Source organism: Bufo gargarizans, chromosome 1 (genome assembly GCF_014858855.1).
Source record: "Bufo gargarizans isolate SCDJY-AF-19 chromosome 1, ASM1485885v1, whole genome shotgun sequence".
NCBI lineage: Eukaryota > Metazoa > Chordata > Amphibia > Anura > Bufonidae > Bufo > Bufo gargarizans.
The window spans coordinates 480,845,693-480,866,817 of NC_058080.1; the positions used below are offsets into that span (position 1 = coordinate 480,845,693).

General features: G+C 40.4%; 1 protein-coding gene across 1 annotated transcript in view; it reads right to left on the minus strand.

The window, feature by feature from the left end:
• NTRK2 (neurotrophic receptor tyrosine kinase 2) overlaps nt 1-21,125 on the minus strand; it is a 270,802-nt gene that overhangs the window by 3,274 nt on the left and 246,403 nt on the right. Inside the window, exon 17 of the mRNA XM_044273679.1 lies at nt 616-774. Coding sequence (XP_044129614.1) covers nt 616-774 — 159 coding nt within the window. The remainder of the gene's footprint in view (nt 1-615; nt 775-21,125) is intronic.

Sequence of the window (21,125 nt, forward strand, 5' to 3'; positions counted from 1 at the left end):
ACTTTTGCTAAATTCACATATGCCCAACATTTTTGTAAGAGGTCATGTACAAATTGTACCATTTTTAAGAGTGAAAAAAATGTCAAAATGAAGCAGCTGAGAGGACTACTACAATGCACAATATACTGTACATGTAGAGCAGGCATCCTCAAACTGCAGCCCTCCAGCTGTTGTAAAACTACAACTCCCACAATGCCCTGCTGTAGGCTGATACCTGTAGGCTGTTCGGGCATGCTGGGAGTTGTAGATTTTCAACAGCTGGAGGGCCGCAGTTTGAGGATGCCTGATATAGAGTACGCTTTGAAACTAATGAGCTTACATTATTTAATAAAACTGATGGGATGCCAAATCCTAAATCTTAATTGATGAGCATTATGCAAGTAAAAAATAATTTCTTAGAGGAAATAGAAACTACACAATATATTATAGTTCCTAGTTGTAAATTTTAGCCAGCTTATCAGTTAAACCTCCTCCATTTGGACAACAAAGAAAACACCCCTTCTAGATACTCCAGCAGAAAGACCCTACAAAAAGCAGTCTGTCACTTATTTCAGGGTCACCTATTTCATTTCATACGGTATTTCCCTTGCAGTGTTGCATAGGATATGTACAAACCTCATTATTTGATAGCTGGTACCATGGTTGCTTTCCGTAAGTGAAAATTTCCCATAGCACCACTCCGAGACTCCAGACGTCACTTTCTGTTGTGAATTTCCTATACATGATACTCTCAGGAGGCATCCAACGGATAGGTAGCATAGTATGCCCTCCAACCTAAAGACAAAAAAAGGGTATGTTACACTAAAATATCTAATATGATGACAGAACGTGCAAATATATACTTAAAGGGAAAAAATGACTTCATCAGTAATTGATTTTGTATACAAATGTCCATAGTTTTAAGGAAAGCTTATAAATGTAACTTTTTTTTTCTTCCTCTTAAGCTAGTCATGCATGGTCTAGTATTTCTGAAGATGCATGAAAGATTCAACCACAATGACAGACTCAGCATGAAGAGCAGGAGCAACAAAAGTATCTAATATCTATAGAAATGTTCTGTTACAGATGCCTATACATCTACAGTATATGTATTCTTATTATTTCTGTTCATTTATGTAATTACTTAAAAATCTAAAGGTTAAGATCTACCCTAAGCTATACCAAGAGCTTTATGTATCTAATCATAACACTAATGTAGATGTATCCATATAGTGAGTGCAGTCGCATGAAAACAAAATGGCATCATTTGATTGATGAATATGTTTTAAGCATCTAAAAGTAAAGAGTTGGACAGATTTACTAATCCTGTCTATTATATGACGGTGTAAACTTAGATAAGCAGTCTAAAACTGGCATTGTCATAATCATGCTGACCTGCAAATTAAAGTTATCATGTCGGTGAATGCCTTAAAAATCTAAATCCAGTACAATGGTGAAATTGCGTTTTTTTTCATGCCATCACCACAAAAAAAAATTATAAAAGTTTTACAATGTACCAAGATGGTGCCAATAAAAAAAAATACATTAAAAAAATACATTAAAAAAAATACAACTCGTCCCACAAAAATCTAATGGAAAATATAAAAGTTATAACTATTGAAATGCAAAAAAAATAAAAAAAATGTTGCATCCTGAAGCCCAAAATAGGCTGTGTCCTTGTGGGGCTAAATCAGAAATCCCCCCCCCAATAAAGTGCTTTATGGACTGTAAGCACAATCACTTTATAATTAAACATGCACCCATTTACATGACCATCAAGACCATCACATTAGCTCAGACTCAGACTTTTGTCATAGACAGTGTAGGAGCTGAGTGGGAGCCAAGCACAGACTGGACATCCGATACACGTACAAGCTCGAGACCTTCTCCAGTCTGATGTATTCTGTGTATCTTGTAAATTATTAGAATACTGCCTCCACTGTGCAATAACTAGCTGACATAAAGAAGATTTTTTTTTCTTAGCTTGAGACCAGAGCTGATTATATAAAGGCAATCTTTGTTTTATGCCCATTTAACCTCTTTGAGCCCAAAGAGACGTACTGTACCAACAATGTTCAATAGGTAATGATTTATCATTAACAATATGACTATCCTCAACTTTACTTTCCATGTTATGTTACTTTTAAGCATTTTTATCTATTTATGTATACCCTTTCTTTCATTTTTTTTCCAAATAATGATATGGCATTAAATTTACTCTGTGGGGTCCAGTGTTTGAATGTAACCAAACATTGTTTTCCACCTTCCCCAACCATACAACTAGGTTGATTATTTTGGTTAAATTTGCCCTGGTGTCTGTTTGAGATAGGGAAATTTGATTGTAAACCCCACTAATGACAGAGGTTTATGTGAATGGTGACATATGTTGGTGCTATTTAAGCCATTATCTGGAAACTCACGAAACCAGGAGCAAAGGTTTGTGCAGAAATAACCAACTGTCAGTGTCCCAGAAACAGAGCTTATTCATAAGACCACATTTTTATTCTATGTGCGATCTGCTTTTAAAAAGGAAAGAACAGGGACCCAAGTAAATGGGGCCATTCACAAACCCATTTGACATGGGTAAATTTCTATTATTGAGAGTAAGAAAAAAAACGGAATGCACATAGAAACGATATGTTTTTCACTGATCCGTTTTTTCATTGTGAGTAAGCTCTTAGGATGATGTCCCACGTTGCGGCACTCTTATAATTGTACATTTTATTTCAGCTGTTTATTTTATTCCACTTTTTGAAGTTTTAGAAATAACTAAGGTTTATATATTTCTATTGTCAACCAATTAATAATTTAACAATCAGGTCTCATTAAAGACAAATTAGAGTTTCTGCAATATCTTAAAAAAGGGCCTGTCACCTCCCCTGAGATGTCTGTTTTAGTATCTATTTGCATTCTCCATGGAATAATTTTGGAGCATATATTCTTATGACTATGTTATGCTATTCCTTTATCATTCCTGCTAAAAGTTATGAATTGCTAACAGTTTGCAGTGAAGGTCCAAATGGGTGTTACCAGTTGGGGCCGTGTCCCTGCATAGTGTGACACTGGCAACACTTATTGGATAGTGCAAAACAGTGCAGGGACACACCCCAACTGGTAACACAAATGTAGACCTTCATTGCAAACTGCTAGCAATTCATTCATAACTTTTAGCAGGAATAATAAAGGAATAGAACAACACAGAATCCTAAGACTAGATTCTCCAGAATTGTTATTGCAGGAGGGATGCAAATAGTTGCTAAAACAGACGTATCAGGAGAGCTTACAGGCCCTCTTTAAAGTCCTTGCACATTTTCTTTATAGAAATATGTGTAGATCCCTTTAAGAAAAACTAAGAAAAATAATAGACTCTTTAGTGGTATGGATAATGTGGTAAACCACACACAGTATAATGAATTAAAATCTTGTGGTTCACCACATAATAGAGGTTGACTTAAAAAAAAAAATAATGTTGTAACTTCAAGCATTTGAAATGACAGTATGAAGACATTGAAAGTGAGTTAATGTGCCTAAAAGCCCAGGGCACTCAATACGCATCACCTTGCCTATCCATTGCAGCTTTATTTATTGACACGGTTTCCGGTTATGTCTCCATCATCTGTTCAATAAAACTTAACTCACTTCAATACATTACTGTGACAGACAATTTTACATAAAAACCACATCATAACATCTTCATCTAGACATAAAACCCTATCTTGAATGCTCAATATATAAATAAAAGCCCCTTTAAAGAATGGCCAGCACCTCAGCAATTACAGCTTCATTATCATCTTGATTTTGTGGTTTTCAGAGCCATTATGATATTCATAGCAACCAGTTCAGAGCAGCAGAGGGGATATTGCCTGACCACAAAAATTAATGAATAAATCAAAAGGAATATGTATTACAAGCACCAGCATTGTGCATACTATCCTCATTGGCCCAATGGGAATTGAATTCACAGTTATTTTAATCATTGAATTTAAGGACGAATGAATTGATTCTACCGGTTTGGAAGTTGTCCCTAATTTCCCAAAAAGGTTCATATTCTCATAAACCTTTTTATGATTAATTTCAGGTGAGAGATAGAGAGATCTGGTATGCATAGTATGTGTGTGGAGTAGTGTAGGCCAAGCAAAACGCTTCTGGGTTCCTGGGATTCAAGATATTCATGTGTTAATTTTCACGTATTTTCCCAGAAACCCAGAGAAACATTAACTGACGTACGATACTCCTCATGCATATTAGGTACCCTCCATAAGAATAACTAGTGCCCCAATCAGGCAGCCAAGCATATTTTCTTTGCTCAGCTCTATTGAAGGGTAGTTACCCGGAAAGAACTGGGTTCCTGGTATGAGATAGTTTTCCTTTCCTTTTGGAAAAGATACTGACTTGCATCTCTCTTTTCCAGAGACACATTGGGGACGAAAGCACAGCGATAGGAAAAGAAAATCTTATTATGAAAAAACACAGATTGAACTGTTTGACTCCCACCAAAAACTCTCTCTACTTAAAAAAGAGAAGACCAGAGAGCATAGTTATTCAGATCAAATCAAACTTTTTCAAAGATTTAGCGAATTGGACCCAAAACACATTTCAATAAATTTTGCTCATCTGTAATTGGGTTCTAAATGACAACAAAGCTTAAACACATACTGTATCTTCTCTCAGGATGTATCTATCCATTGTTATTTAATGAAGGATGTAACACTTAATCTGAATAATATTAATTATAAATGATGTCTGCAGTTATTATGGAGTTTATATGTTCTCCGTCTGCGTGGGTTTTCTCCAGGAACTCTGGATTCCTCCCACACTCCAAAGATATACTGACAGGGAATTTAGACCCACTGAGGACAGCTAGTGATGATGATGTCTGTAAAGCGCTGCAAAATATGGTGGCCCTATATAATTAAAAGAAATAAACATAATATTTTCATATTAATGGCCTATCCTCAGTATATGTGATCAATAGCGGTACGACTCCCAGCACCCCCACCAATCTGCTGTGCGATGAGGTGCCTCATTAACACTTAGGCTTAGTGAATGGGGCTGAGCTCCGATATCAAGCACAGCTGCTATTCAATGGAAGGCGGTGGGCTGGATAAGCTGTGAAGAGGACGCAGCGCTCACCAGAGCTCCGGTAGGTGCCATTGCTTCCTCAAATAGCTGACTGGAGTCGGACCCCTGCTGATCTCATATTAATGACCTATTCTGAGGATAGGCCATCAATATGAATATCCTGGAAAACCCCTTTAAACTTAATTTTACATCAGTCTTCAATTGGGATTTGAGAGGAGATGAGTGAATCAATTCTAAAGTAATTGGATTTTTCAAAAATTTTATAAGAATTCTTTCAAGTGAATCCAAATTTTTGGCAATTCATTTCAGATGAATAGCACAAAATGACGGCCACCATTTTACTTTTTAAATGCCATGGAAACAGGGCAGGAAGGCTGAAGATGGAGGATTACATAGGGCCCTGGCTGATGGGCTTGCCCACAATTCTTTGCAGGCAGCTTAACAGCCAATAGGATACTGGCTGGTCTATCAGGCTATGTGCTTTCAGTGAAGCACAGACGCCATTGTGAGCTCAGCCACTGATGTGACAGACACTAATTACAGACATAAACTGGGAATTTGCCATGGACTTGCAGGGACAGTGTAGGGATATTTTTAGTTAGGTACATTGAATTACTAGGCAGACTTTAAGGTTTTATCAGTATAAAGGCATAGGGGCAATTAGTATAGTGTGATTGGGTGTCTTACAGTGAGCTGCTGAAACTGTTCATGTCTTGCAATGCCTGCAAAAAGATCCTGCACAAAGATCTTGTTTTGCATGACCCTGCCTTTATATATATATATATATATATATATATAAAATAATAAAAACAACTGTTACAAAGCTTCTGCAGTTTATAAGTGTTTTATAGGCATATTCCAAGCACCAGCAACAGAATCTATTTCGCTACATACTGTATACTGCACACTGACTTTTTCTTAAAAAATGAGGTTTAAAAAAAAAAAGTGGTGAGCCTCAAAAACAGGAAGGCCAGATTAGAGTTTGACAAACGACATCTAAAAAAGCCTTCACAGTTCTGGAACAACATCCTATGGACATATGAGACCAGGATCAAGAGTGAAGGGAAGAGAAAAGTATGGAGAAGGAAAGGAACTGCTCATGATCCTAAGCATACTACCTCATCAGTGAAGCATGGTGGTGGTAGTGTCATGGCGTGGGCATGTATGGTTGCCAATGGAACTGGTTCTCTTGTATTTATTAATGATGTGACTGCGAACAAAAGCAGCAGGATGAATTCTGAAGTGTTTCAGGCAATATTATCGGCTCATATTCAGCCAAATGCTTCATAACTCATTGGACGGCGCTTCACAGTGCAGATGGACAATGACCCAAAGCATACTGCAAAAGCAACCAAAGAGTTTTTTAAGGGAAAGAAGTGGAATGTTATGCAATGGCCAAGTAAATCACCTGACCTGAATCCGATTGAGCATGCATTTCATTTGCTGAAGACAAAACTGAAGGGAAAATGCCCCAAGAACAAGCAGGAACGGAAGACAGTTGCAGTAGAGGCCTGGCAGAGCATCACCAGGGATGAAACCCAGAGTCTGGTGATGTCTATGCGTTCCAGACTTCAGGCTGTAATTGACTGCAAAGGATTTGCAACCAAGTATTAAAAAGTGAAAGTTTGATTTATGATTATTATTCTGTCCCATTACTTTTGGTCCCTTAACAAGTGGGAGGCATATATGCAAACTGTTGTAATTCCTACACCGTTCACCTGATTTGGATGTAAATACCCTCAAATTAAAGCTGACAGTCTGCAGTTAAAGCACATCTTGTTTGTTTCATTTCAAATCCATTGTGGTGGTGTATAGAGCTAAAAATGTTAGAATTGTGTCGATTTCCCAATATATTTATGGACCTGACTGTATGTCAGTTTTCTCTAACATTATTTTCTACTGCTGTCATTGCGTTAAAGAGCTTAAAGGGTGGGAGAGGGAGAAAACAAAAAAAAGACGAGAGTCCTAGGACAACTCATACTGTTATATACTATTTTATAGGCCTATTGGAACACTATTCAATTAAGCAGAATTGATTTGTTACAATTGGACTTCAAGAAATTCACTCATCTCTAGATTTCAGTTGCCTCCAAAAAATCATAGTTTACCCCTTAGGCTACTTACTAAATGAACCAAATTGCAAATGCAATAAACAATCAGTATATAAGTACAACTCAGAGGTGTAAATTGAGACTCCTTTGGGCCAAAATAAAATATTGTAGCAGGGCCCCCAAAATACAATATGTAATTATTACTAGAGATGAGCAAATTTTTACAAAATTCAATTCGCCGGTTTGCCTAATTTTTGGGAAAATTTTTGGTTCGATCCGAATTTATTTGCGGCAAATTTCGGTAAAAAACTGCTATTTCCTGGCTGCAGAGAGCCTTTATGGTGGTGTAGAACACTGTGCCTTGCAGTAACATGCATAGGGAGTCTGCTCTGGTAGTGAAATAACACTCCATATGACATGCAGATAAAAGGCGTCGCTCTTACTGCAAACTGACCAAATAACTCAAGTATGAACTCAGCCTTACAGGTCGATGTTAGAGCCAAGAAGAAGCGCACTCCTTTTACACTGTCATCAACTGATTCTACATAGATGTCTACAGAACCTGTTCTATTAAATGCTTATGCAAATAGAGCGCCCCCCCCCCCCCCCCCGACAGAGTGGAGAGGGTGTCAGCAGTAAGTTTGTGTTGACGCAGGGGCGGCGCAACCATATAGGCGAACTAGGCGTTTGCCTAGGGCGCCGGCCTGCTGGGCTTCCCTTGACTGGGGCTGCAGCCCTGGCTCTTGAGCTGCCCCCAGCGCCGTTACAGGGGGGCCAGGAGGTGGAGGTCATTGTTAAATATGGCAGAGCAGGCATCTGCTTACCCTGATGGCAGGTGCCTGCTCTGCCAGTAAATTACCAGAGGAGAGGAGGCGGGCGGCAAGGGAGGTTGTTCTAGCAGCTCCCCACTCCTCCCTCGTAAGCCCTCTGTGATGCCGGAATATGACGTCATTCCGGCCCCGGCATACTAAACGGCGAGCTGGAGGACTGAGCAGCTGCACCACACTGGACCCCAGGGAGGTGAGAGTTTAAGTGTTTGACTGAGTGAGTGTCTGCCTGTGTATTTATGTCAGTGAGTGAGTGTATGTCTGTCTTTCTGTCAGTAAATGTATGTGTGTCTGTGTGTGTATGTCAGTGAGTGAGTGTATGTCAGTGAGTGTGGATGTCTGTCAGTCAGTGTCTGTGTGTTTGTCAGTGAGTGAGTGTCTGTCAGTTAGTTTCCGTGTGTGTGTTTCAGTGGGTAGGTGTATGTCTGTCAGTGAGTGAGTGTGTGTCTGTCTGTCAGTGAGTGTATGTGTGTGTCTGTATGTCTGTCTGTCAGTGAGTTTCTGTGTACGTCATTCAGTGAGTGTCTGAGTGCGTCTGTCTGTCAGTGTGTGTGTGTCTGTCAGTTAGTCAGTGACATGAGGGGGCGGCAAAATGGATCTTTGCCTAGGAAAGAATCCTTGCACCGGCCCTGTGTTGACGTCGTTGATTATTTTGCCCTTCCTCTGATCCGTCAGAACAATAACCCCCAAAAATACGGATCCTGTCTGTTGAGCATCCGCCTTTAGAATATATAACTGCACCGCTGAGCGGCAAATATATTTTTTCTTTTTCCACTAATACAAGCCACAAAAGGCTTTACAACAGATAACTGCACTGCTGAAGGGCAAATATATTTTACTTTTGTCAATAATACACCCCAAAAAGGGCTGTAATTTTCGCCCTTCACCACACAACAGCTAATAAGCCCTTTTCCCCACTAATACAAGCCAAAAAATGCTTTAGAACATATAACTGCACAGCACTAGGGCTAATAAGACATATAAATATTTCCTTGTAATGAATCCTGTTATTGCCTGTATCAAGCAGCACTTGTACCCTAATAAGAACGGTTTGCTGAAATTACAGAGCTGTATAATGGCAATTTGGATCCCCACTCAGTGCTGCAAGGTGTAAATGGACTGTTCCCATTACCCAGGCTGTAACCCCTACTGAATCCTGTTCAACATAAATGCTGTGGAATGATTCCTCTCTATCCTATCCCTACATCTTGAATAATCTTTCCTGCACTTGTAAATTAGTTTTTTTTAACACAATTACATTTTTTCTATCACTGTCCCTAGCGTCTGCAGACACATCTCTCCCTGCACTAAGTGCACTGGAAAATGGCAGAATCCAAGATGGCTGACGCTATTTATAGGGCTGTGACATCACAGGGCTGGCTGCTGATTGGCTGCATGCATGGCATTATGGGTGATCCCGCCTTCCCAGAGTTCCTTTCTCCATGTCCTCACACGTGCAGCAGCCATTTTAGGAAAAAATTTGATTCGTTACCACGAAGCGTGAGGAAATTCGGCTTCGGTGCAAATCGAATTCTTCCTGAAATTCGGATTGAATTCCACTTCTTTAGCTTTGATTCGCTCATCTCTAATTATTACTATTGTTATCTTAAAAGAACTACCCAAGATTTAAATATTTATAATCTATGCTCAAAATAATCTATTTGAAGGAGTCACTTCATACTGTTGTGTAGTGGCTGTTCTTGGTACTGCAGCTCAGTCTCATTCACTTGAATAGGACTGAGCTGCACAAAGGCCATGTAATTGATATACAGTACAGACCAAAAGTTTGGACACACCTTCTCATTCAAAGAGTTTTCTTTATTTTCATGACTATGAAAATTGTAGATTCACACTGAAGGCATCAAAACTATGAATTAACACATGTGGAATTATATACATAACAAAAAAGTGTGAAACAACTGAAAATATGTCATATTCTAGGTTCTTCAAAGTAGCCACCTTTTGCTTTGATTACTGCTTTGCACACTCTTGGCATTCTCTTGATGAGCTTCAAGAGGTAGTCACTTGAAATGGTTTTCACTTCACAGGTGTGCCCTGTCAGGTTTAATAAGTGGGATTTCTTGCCTTATAAATGGGGTTGGGACCATCAGTTGCGTTGAGGAGAAGTCAGGTGGATACACAGCTGATAGTCCTACTGAATAGACTGTTAGAATTTGTATTATGGCAAGAAAAAAGCAGCTAGTAAAGAAAAACGAGTGGCCATCATTACTTTAAGAAATGAAGGTCAGTCAGTCAGCCGAAAAATTGGGAAAACTTTGAAAGTAAGGGCTATTTGACCATGAAGGAGAGTGATGGGGTGCTGCGCCAGATGATATGGCCTCCACAGTCACCGGACCTGAACCCAATTGAGATGGTTTGGAGTGAGCTGGACCGCAGAGTGAAGGCAAAAGGGCCAACAAGTGCTAAGCATCTCTGGGAACTCCTTCAAGACTGTTGGAAGACCATTTCAGGTGACTACCTCTTGAAGCTCATCAAGAGAATGCCAAGAGTGTGCAAAGCAGTAATCAAAGCAAAAGGTGGCTACTTTGAAGAACCTAGAATATGACATATTTTCAGTTGTTTCACACGTGTTTGTTATGTATATAATTCCACATATGTTAATTCATAGTTTTGATGCCTTCATAGTCATGAAAATAAAGAAAACTCTTTGAATGAGAAGGTGTGTCCAAACTTTTGGTCTGTACTGTATGTGATGTCACAAGCCTAGGAAGAAGAAGCAGTGTTACCTTGGGTGCCATGGCCTCTTCAAACAGCTGTTTAATAAGGGTGCTAACAGTTGACCCATCACTGATCAGATATTCTTGATGTATCTGAGAATAGGTAATCAATATTTAAGCAGCCACTAGGCTATACAGGCGCCAGGGCCCTGGTCCAAATTTCTGCATGGTTTATAGTTATGCTCCTGGGTAAAACCTTTTACTTTGTCACACATTATTCTGTATACTGTATTTGCAATACTAACCCAAACATTTAAGCCCTGAAGTATCATGCCTTCACTCCAGAATTCTGGCTTCAAAAAGTTGTTGCGTTTTGCAGATTTTGCTAATAATTTTTGCATTTTTACACCCTTCACTCCAGTTTTGAAATATGGGTGTGATTAACATCACATCCCTGTCTGCTTTAAACCCAGCAACGCACTGAGGCAACAACTGGTTCACCCAAAAGACCCAACGCCTAAACACAAGATGGACAACATTGTGTACACTGTCCAGTGTAATGAGGAATGCTCAGAACTGTATATCGGCGAAACAGAACAACAACTACATCAGCGTATGGCTCAGCATAGAAGAGCCAAAACCTCTGGTCAAGATTCAGCCGTGTACTTACATCTAAAAGAAACAGGTCACACCTTTGAAGACAGTCAAGTACGTGTTTTGGATAAGGAGGCCAATTGGTACAAACGAGGTGTGAAGGAGGCCATCTTCGTAAAAATGGAGAAGCCAAGCTTAAATAGAGGCGGGGGGGAGGGGGGTTAGACATCTATTGTCTGCCACATACAATGCTGTCTTTACACCTTTTTCTGGGAGGTCATTATCACCTACTGACTCCAATTAGGATAATGGTATCAACACCTTTGACCCCATGCTGGGTATAATGACCTCTGACCCCATGCTGGGTATAATTACCAGATGTTGATTCAGTTACATAATTATTCCCAGAGAATTCTTGTACAGTCGCTCAGAATTGAGAAAGCTCGTTGGAAGAACAAGTGAAACGTTTTCAAGAAATCTACAGTACGTCCAGTTGCCTTGATTTATTCTTTACAGATATTTTGACAGTGGGCATGGTTAGCTATGTTAATGCGTTTTAATCTCACTCCAGTAGGAGGGTGGAGAATGTTAGGCAAAAGTGTTAGGTCTAAGGATAAAAAAAACTATCAAACAACATGAGACATAAAGTACGCCAGCGCAGACAATGCAAAACTAACTTCAAATATTCCCCTCATGATAAATTCTCCCCTTAGTATATCATTGTTTTCTACAGGGCAGCCATGACAATTTATGTGACTTTGTATTGCCCTTTAGATTCACATAAGTAAATTTGACACATAGGATGACAATAGCTCCTCACTACAATACTACTCTTTTTCATGGAGGAATGGCTAATAAAATTATGTCAACTTGCTCACAGAAAAATAGGATTATATACTATAGATATCCCAAGTGAACATGACTAACTCCCATTTACTATAAAAATGAGCAATGGCCACATGGGAATTTATTACATTAATTCATTATGAAAAAAATGAGATCATGACAGGTGGCCTTCTTTAAACATCTAGTACTTTCTCTAGTTATGGATTAACAATAATGTGTGCGCATATGGGGTGGGGTGTGTGCGGGGTGTAATCAAGTCTTTTTTTCATATCACTGTAGTGACCACATTTCCATTCCTGAACATCACATATCTTAGCTACCTTGGGTTGAGTCTGATATTTAGTTAAACTGCAGTCACTCATGATTTTTATTTGTGAAATTCCATGTTAACATATAGGGTAGTATATTGCACTGCTGGTTATAAGGATGTACAGTACACCACTGAGAATTTCTATTGGTAATGACATAAGGCCATGGGTGGACTGGCCCAAGACCTCACAGGAAAATTTCCAGGTGGGCTGATGCACAGGGGGCTGCCCAAGCTGGTGCTCTCAGCATCAATTAATGCTACTTACACACCTGGCCAGTGACCACAGGTGCCCTACTGAACTCCTTTGGACAGTGATACAGTTGAATATTGTAGAGTGGGTGGCAGTATTTTTTGATCCACTGTGTAATTTGGTTCTGGTTGGGAGGTATTTTGTTGGCCTCGTCTCCTTCTTTTGTCCCTGCCTACTTGTGTTAACCCTATCTACTTGTGTTGGCCCGCCTTCTGTCAATTTAGACCTGCCTACTACATTGAGCCACTTTTAGTTTTTTTTTCCAGGGCCACTTTAAGTTGCCAATTTTCCCCTGCATAAGGCCATAGGATACAGTAATTTTATAAAGATTTTGGAAACCCAAGATGACAAGAAGTCACATTTTAGGATGGAACCTACTGTTCTTATTGCTATAACTTCATTGCCTTCATAATCTCTTATATATATAAAAATTAGTTTGTCTGTCTGTCTGTTCTTTATGCACGACCAAACGACTGGACCGATCTTAACCAAGTTTGGCACAAAGGGACATCAGGTGTCCGGGAAGGTTATAGACCGGGTCTCAGCTCTCTAGGACGTACCGTTCCTGAGATATTCCCAAAAAATTACCTTCATTAGCCAATAGAAGCCTGCAAGTCTTTCACTCATATCCCAACTGCCATACACACGGTTACATACACACAGAAATATTTATCCACTGCTGTAGGTCAGCTTTAGGCATGTATCGCACGACAATAAGTCACACGACACATAGGGCACAACTACACTGCTACATCTGTCGAGCGACATTGATGTCGCACCAATGTCGCGCAACAGTTTTTATAATGATAGTCTATGGTCTTGCATCGCGACATGAGACATGCTGAGATAGAAAAATCCACCTTGGATGGATTTTTTGCAACTGTCGTGCCACATTCGCAGCATGTTGCATGTTGCAGTGAGACACCATAGCCTATCATTATAAAAATTGTTGAGACAAAATATTGTGCGACACATAGTCGTGCAGCCCTAGCATTAAAGGGTCAGGGCGCTGTGGAGGTCACTGTTAAGGGGGCAGGGGCCACTATTAAAGGGGAAGCTGCTGTAGAGGTCACTGTTAAAGGGGCGGGCACTGCGGAGGTCACTGTTAAAGGGGCATTCACTGTGGATGTTACTGTTAAGGAGCAGGCCGCTGTGGAGGTTACTGTTAAAGAGGCGCACAATGTAGAGGTCACTGTTAAGGGGCAGGGGCCACTATTAAAGGGGCAACTGCTGTGGAGGTCACTGTTAAGGCAGCAGGTTACTGTGAGGTGACTGTTAAGGGAGCGGGGTACTGTGGAGGTCACTGTTAAGGGAACAGGATACTGTGGCAGTCACTGTTAAAGGAATGGGTGCTGTGGAGGTCTCTGTTAAGGGGGCAGGGAACAGTGGAGGTCACAGATAAGGGGATGGTCCCCTATGGAGGTCAGTGTTAAGGGGTGGGTGGGGTGCTGTAGAGGTCACTGTTAAGGGGGCGGGCCCCTGAGGAGGTCACTGTCAAAGGGAGTGGGGTGCTTTGAAAGTCACTGTTAAAGGGGCGAGCTGCTGTGAAGGTCAAAGTTAAGGGGATGGACTGCTGTGGAGGTCCCATTTTAAGATACGGGCACTGTGGGGGGTCAGTGTTAAGAGGTGCGGGACTGTGGAGTTTACTGTTAAGGGGGTGGGGTGCTGTAGAGGTCACTGTTATGGGGGATACTGTTGATATCTTTTAACGACACACAAAAAAAATTAATGAAATAGATGAAATATACCTGTGCGAAGCCGCGTCCTTCTGCTAGTTTTATATATTTTTTTTATTCTTCTCACCTTATAAAATTAGCTGTTACATGACTGCTCTCACACTAATAATTAGCATATGCCTGACAAACTACCCTACATTGGAAAATTATATGATGGAAATAACAATAATAAGCTGCTAAAATGTAAAAACCATACTGTAATAGTAAATACAGCCTCAGGGCCCTATATCCAGGGAGCACATACAAAGCTATGTTATAGTTAATTCACTATCATAACATCATTCAAGTCACCCTATACTGTCCAGCTTAACATGCTCTAATGCAAAAGTGCAATTCACCAACTTTATATCACTGATGTTCCTATATTTCCAAATTAAAATTTGATATAACTGCTGTATAAAAAAATAAAAAAACATTCACCATATCATTCAATAATATCTAGATAAGGCAGAGTACAGAGATTTGCCAGCTTTTCTTTTTGCAGAGAGTTGGGATTTGACTCTCTACAGTTCATTTTTGCAATGTCAACACGCAGCAAAGTATCCACATGAGGGCACTATAGTGAAAAGATTGCTTGTTTTCTAGGCATCAGGCAATACATATATATTCTATGTAATGAGACTTGTTTAATCACTCATCATCAAATATTGACTAACGGGTCCCCTTGTTCCACAAATCATAGGAATATATTGTAGCTAGATTTAGGAGCAAAATTTACAGCGACTTGGTCTGATTCTCTCCTTGAAAACAGAGAATGATCACATTGTCTACCACTGAACCTGTCTATTAAATTCATAACTCACTAATATTTGAAGAGCTCCTATATCATGACTGAGTTCTAGGCATGCATTAGGGAATATATTAAAGAAAACAACTAAGAAAAATGTGATTGTTTGCACACACCAGTATGATTACCATTGATGTATCTGGGTAGATATTACATTTTTGAATGCTCTTTTCCAGTTGAAAACTAGTTAAATTTTTTACATTCTGTCCGATCACCATCAGCCTGCATGACTCACTTCCTGAAACCTTCAAACATAGGTCCGGGGAGCATGTCTGTTATGCAGAAATTGAGGGACAAGAATGTCCCAACATGGTTGCTAAGGCAGTGGTATCATTATGAAAGCTCAAACCAGTTAAATGCTCTTGTTTTAATAGATCACTAGTCGAGGCTTGATGGGGCTTAAAAAATATATATACTCACAGGGGTGAGAACCTGTCATCAGGAAGTTCTTGTAGCCCTTGTAGGGTTAGCTTAGCTGAATGTAAGACTTTCAACTTAGCGAGCCATTGTTTAGTTCTGTTGAAAAGGTACTTTTATCCTATATGCAAATGTACAGTTAAAGGGGTTATCTAAGTTGCACCGCAATCCCGTGTGGACATGGAGGCCACTTTCTGGATCATGTGTGGTACATCCTAGTCTGCCCTTAGAACCCGCAGTGAATGCGCGAGTCTTTCGCCACAGCGTTAGCGAGAGATTCAGACCCCGTGTATAACAGTGAATTTCCTACTGACAGACTCCCTTTGAATGTTACACAGTATATTACAGTATTAATCTAGCTTCACACCATGTACCGACATTACAGTAGGAGCAGTTGAAGAGTGTCATGAACATATTTGTCCTACGTAAATTTATGCCTACACAGTAGCATATAATTGATATTCACTCTCTCTGCTAAAAAAGGAATACTGTGTTCTCTTTAATATGGTTGAGACAGGTATATTGGCCAAATATATGCCACAATGACACACATTTGGCCAACAGAAGCCAAGCATGATGTGAACTTAATCTTAGTTTATAACTGTGTCTAAGATGAAACTGCTCAATAATTTTTTTATCAGCTTATTTCCCTGCAAATGTAACTTTGCCTCTAGATTATTTCAGGGTGAAAGTTAATGCATATTTAGCTTTCACTTACGCCAAACCACTGCTTTTGCCCACAATTTATTGTATGTCAAATGTGAAATCTCGTGTTGACTTCTAATCCCAATGGGTCTGACCAGAGGCTACCAGGCTCCAACGCTGCAGCAACATTAGCAATGTGGTTCAATACCGTGCCATAAAAAGCAGGAGCACTGTGGCAAGGGATTTTCTATTAGTGCAGTTTAGTGTTGAGCGAAATATCCAAAGAGGATTTTGATCTGAATTTCAGGGAAAATTTGATTCGCCATGAAGCCGAATTTCCTTTCGCTTTGTGGTAACAAAACGTTTCTTCCTAAAATGGTGGCTAAAAATGAAAAATAAATTATACTCACCTCATCTCCTTGCTCACAGAGAGGCTGAAGAAAACTCACCAAAGGACCTGTGACGAGCGTGATGACGTCACCACGTGATCATGCTGGGCGTGCGGTGACATCACGTATACTACATACAATATCTATGTTTGCAAAGCAAGCAGATTTGTACAACTATTGTGTAAATGGTAGTTATACTATAGAGCAGTGATGGTGAACCTTTTAGAGACCGAGTGCCCAAACTGAAACCAAATACACACTTATTTATCGCAAAGTGCCAACACAGCAATTTAACTTGAATACAATATAGTATATCTTTAATGTACTTTATCATATAGCTATAATAGCTTAATAGCCTACATTCAGTGCACTGCCTGTGCTGTTCATAGTGCGTCCTGTGCTGATGAATGGTAGGAAAAGTCTAAAGCATATTGGTACGTCATAGACTTTCCAGGGCGCAGGTGCCCACAGAGAGGGCTCTGAGTGCCGCCTCTGGCACCCGTGCCATAGGTTCGCCATCACTGCTATAGAGCCTTCATTTGCTTTCCATATGTATAAATATGTGTATCCAAAAATAATCAAACAAAATGTGGTTGATGATCTTCACTAGAGATGATCGAAGGTTTGATTCGGCCGCTTCACTGGACAACAAGAAATTCGATTTGTTACAAATTACTTCCATTCCATTCCATTGTATGAAATGGGAGCAATGACAGGGAATGGTGACTGCTCCGCCCCTGTCATTTGACCCCTCAGATGCCGCATTTAGCGCTGATCATGGCATCTGTGACTCACATTCAGTTATTCACTGATTTAGGCTACTTTCACATTAGCGGCTGCTTTCTCCAGCAGGCTGTTCCAGCGGGTGAACAGCCTGCCGGATCCGTGCTGCCGCTAGTGCATGCGTGCTGACGGCACAAGTGCACTAGCGGCAGCACGGATCCAGCAGGCTGTTCACCCACCGGAACAGCCTGCCGGAGAAGGCATGCGGCATCTGAGGAGTCAAATGACAGGGGCCACAGGGGTCACCATTCCTAGTCATTGCTCCCGTTTCATACAATGGAATGGAAGTAATTTGTAACAAATCGAATTTCTTGTTGTCCAGTGAAGCGGCCGAATCAAACCTTCGATCATCTCTAGTGAAGATCATCAACCACATTTTGTTTGATTACTTTTGGATACACATATTGATACATATGGAAAGCAAACGAAGGCTCTATAGTATAACTACCATTTACCCAATAGTTGTACAAATCTGCTTGCTTTGCAAACATAGATATTGTATGTAGTATACATCTACTGCACCTAGCGCTTCCTGACGTCTAACAAATATTCAGATTTTCAAACAGACAGGATCTGTCAGTAAACTGTGTCAATTTGGGTGGGAACCTAAGCACTGTGACACTGTCCAATCAGTGCTGACAGTGTCCAATTGTGAAGTGCCACACCCCTGAGGAACGACAAGATGCACTTATTAGTATTATTAGTAAGTGTGTGTTGTATTACATAGTGGGGTTGCAGTGATGGTCTTCACATCTCCCTGGTACCAGAGATAAGATATGCTGATGACCTCTGGAGGTAAAGGGGGGGGGGGGGGGGTGGAGTGAAACATGACTCCTGCTAATGATAGTACAGATGGGGGAGGGGCAGATGTGTTTTCTGGATGTCTCTAAGACTGGGGGGAGAAGTCAGTTCTCCTTTTGGATCTGCCTCAATACGGGAACTTGTATCTGTAGCTTTACCTGTAAATTCATGTATGAACTCCAATAAACTACTCACGGGTGACAACTCCTGTTGCTCAGTGCCTATATTTGTCAGTCACGAGTTGATTTCGTGACAGTTCCTGAATTTTTATTTCCTGAAAATACAAGTATTTACTAAAACAGAATTATTTAGGAAGCTGAAATGTCCTCTTTAAAGCATTTTTTCAGGATTTCCTTGTATTGTTTGTTGAGCTTCAAGTGACATACAAAAAATAGGTATGATTTAACACCTCATCACAGTTATTTTACTTTCACAATGGAAATATTTTGGAGTTAGACTGACCTACAATGGAGATATTTTGGGGTTCTCCTGACCTACAATGAGTACTCTGGCATCTGCACGGAGCTGTAATGGTTATAGGTTTGAATGATGTATTTATGGACTACATGTCCCTAGGTTGCCATGGTCCAGAAGATTATGTTATTTTTATGTTGCATTAGGCTGCTGTATAGGCCTTTGTGTTATCCTAATACACAGAAAGCCCCCCGGGAGAATTCCCCACAGTCTGTGCATTACAGGAACTACCATAGGGGGTGCCGAGATAACAGTCACACCTGGACCCTGGGCCTAAGAGGCTAGAGGGCTTCTGTCACATAAGAAGGTGGCAGTATTATAAATGGTACAGAGTAGCTGGGGGTCTTGATTTTACACAGGAACCCAGGAGCTTCATTTTATGCCTTAGGCATCAATGACAAGAATAAAGGTGATAACATTGGTTATTTTACCCCTTCATTTATATTACCTTTTGGTGCACAAACATTCCTAACGAGGCTCACAATCTAAGTTCCCTATCAGTATGTCTTTGGAGTGTGGGAGGAAACCGGAGAACCCGGAGGAAACCCACATAAAGACGTATATATTACTGTATCAATCTACTTTGATGATGTAATAAGCATTTCTCTGCCGTCACATTCAAATCAGAGGCCAGTAAAGCTTCCTGCAAAAATGATTGTTGGGGGGACTTGTAATTTGACTGCTTTAACTCCCTTCATCCTCAGCACACCACCACTCCCAATAGGCACTGACACACACAGCTCTAGAAAACAACCTTTACCTGTTAAAATATGTACAAATAATACACATGTGGCATGAAAGCAAACTGTAGTAATGGTGCTGCATACTAATTGAAAAACTAATGACTTCTTCCCATCTCTACCTTCCTTGTTCTGAATTGCCTATTTCAAGCAGAGCAGGTCGGCTGCCATGGAAACTGAGTCCGGGAATGCGCAGGACCCATGCAATCAACAAGCGCTCTACAGCTCGGAAGCTCACAGTTTAACTCTTTGCTTAAGAATGCAGAAAATGGAAAACGGGCTAAACTAAAATGCAACAAGATGAAGTATTATCCTAACATTTTTATGTTAACTACCAAACTGAGGATATTGCTGCATTGCAGTTAATGCTACAACTAGGTGACTATGCCAACAACAGATTAAATAATGCACTAGCAGTAACGGTAAGTAACCCTCACTAAGGTAGCTTCTGCAACGTAAGCACCACAACACTTATTCAATTATTCAATCAGCAATTTATTGTACATTACAGTTGGGTGCGAGATCTAGTTTTCCTGTTAAGGTTATGATGCACTTAAATTGGCTAGTACTCATGGCGGTATCTGCATTTCACTCCTCAAATATAGTGCATCTCCTAGACACCACAATCATATGAAGTCTACAGTGGACTACATCTTGCAGGTGAAAACTGACTGTAAAAGTGATGACAGTTGATTAAAGGAGTTGTCCACTTTCTGGTTATCGTAGAACAATGCGTTTGCGAGATAAATATACTAATATAGTCTTTGTGGGAAATCTGCACCATTTTCTACATTTCATAAGGTATGCTCTCTTATTTACAAAGTCTTTTGTGCTGTCCACACACAGGTCCTGGCCATAAAATGGCTGCTGATGGATGGTCATGTGACCAGACAAATTATCTCTCTAAGATACCCCCTCCATTCAAACGCACTGCACATACACTCAACTCCGTGTAGAAAAAGTGCAGATGGCAGGTGCAGTGTATTTTAATGGAAGAGACATCACATGGAGGTGATTTGCCTGGTCACATGACCTTCCATCTGCAGCAATTTTATGGACAGGACCTCTGTGTGGAGAGCTCAAAAGACTTGGCAAGCAAGGGGGCATGCCTTATAGAATACAGAAAATGGTGCAGAATTTCAACAAAGACTCTATTAGTAAGTGCCATGTAATCATCTGACAAATACATTGGTCAACAGTAACCAGAAAGTGGCCAACACCTTTAAGATTTTACTAGCTCAAGAGTGATGGAAGACTACCATGGTCCTGGTCTAACTTAAATAAAATTTTAGCCTTTAGGCCAATCACCATAAAAAAAGTGAAATAGTTTATCTGCATGCAACCCCAAGTTCTTGAGATATGATCACCTAAACTTACAGAACCTGATATGTGAAAATTTAAAGTGGTTAGCCATGGAGCTGGCAACCACTGAGGAGGTTTCCTTGCTGATATGACGCTGTCCAAACATTGCAGAAAGCAACAGAGCGGCCTGCAGCAGCATGATCTTGCAAAATAGCAAATCTCACAAGACCACGCTGCAAACTACTTCTGGCTGAGCTTCAGGCTCGTCTCTGTGGTGGTGGCTGTGGCAAGTCTCTCTCTCGTCTGAGCAAGAAGATGTCCTGGCTGAAGTTAGTATACAACATGGTCTCATTGCTATATCTCGCAAGATCATGCTGCTGCAGGCTGCTGTGATGCTGTCAATGATGACTGGACAGAGTCAGAACAGGGAAGAA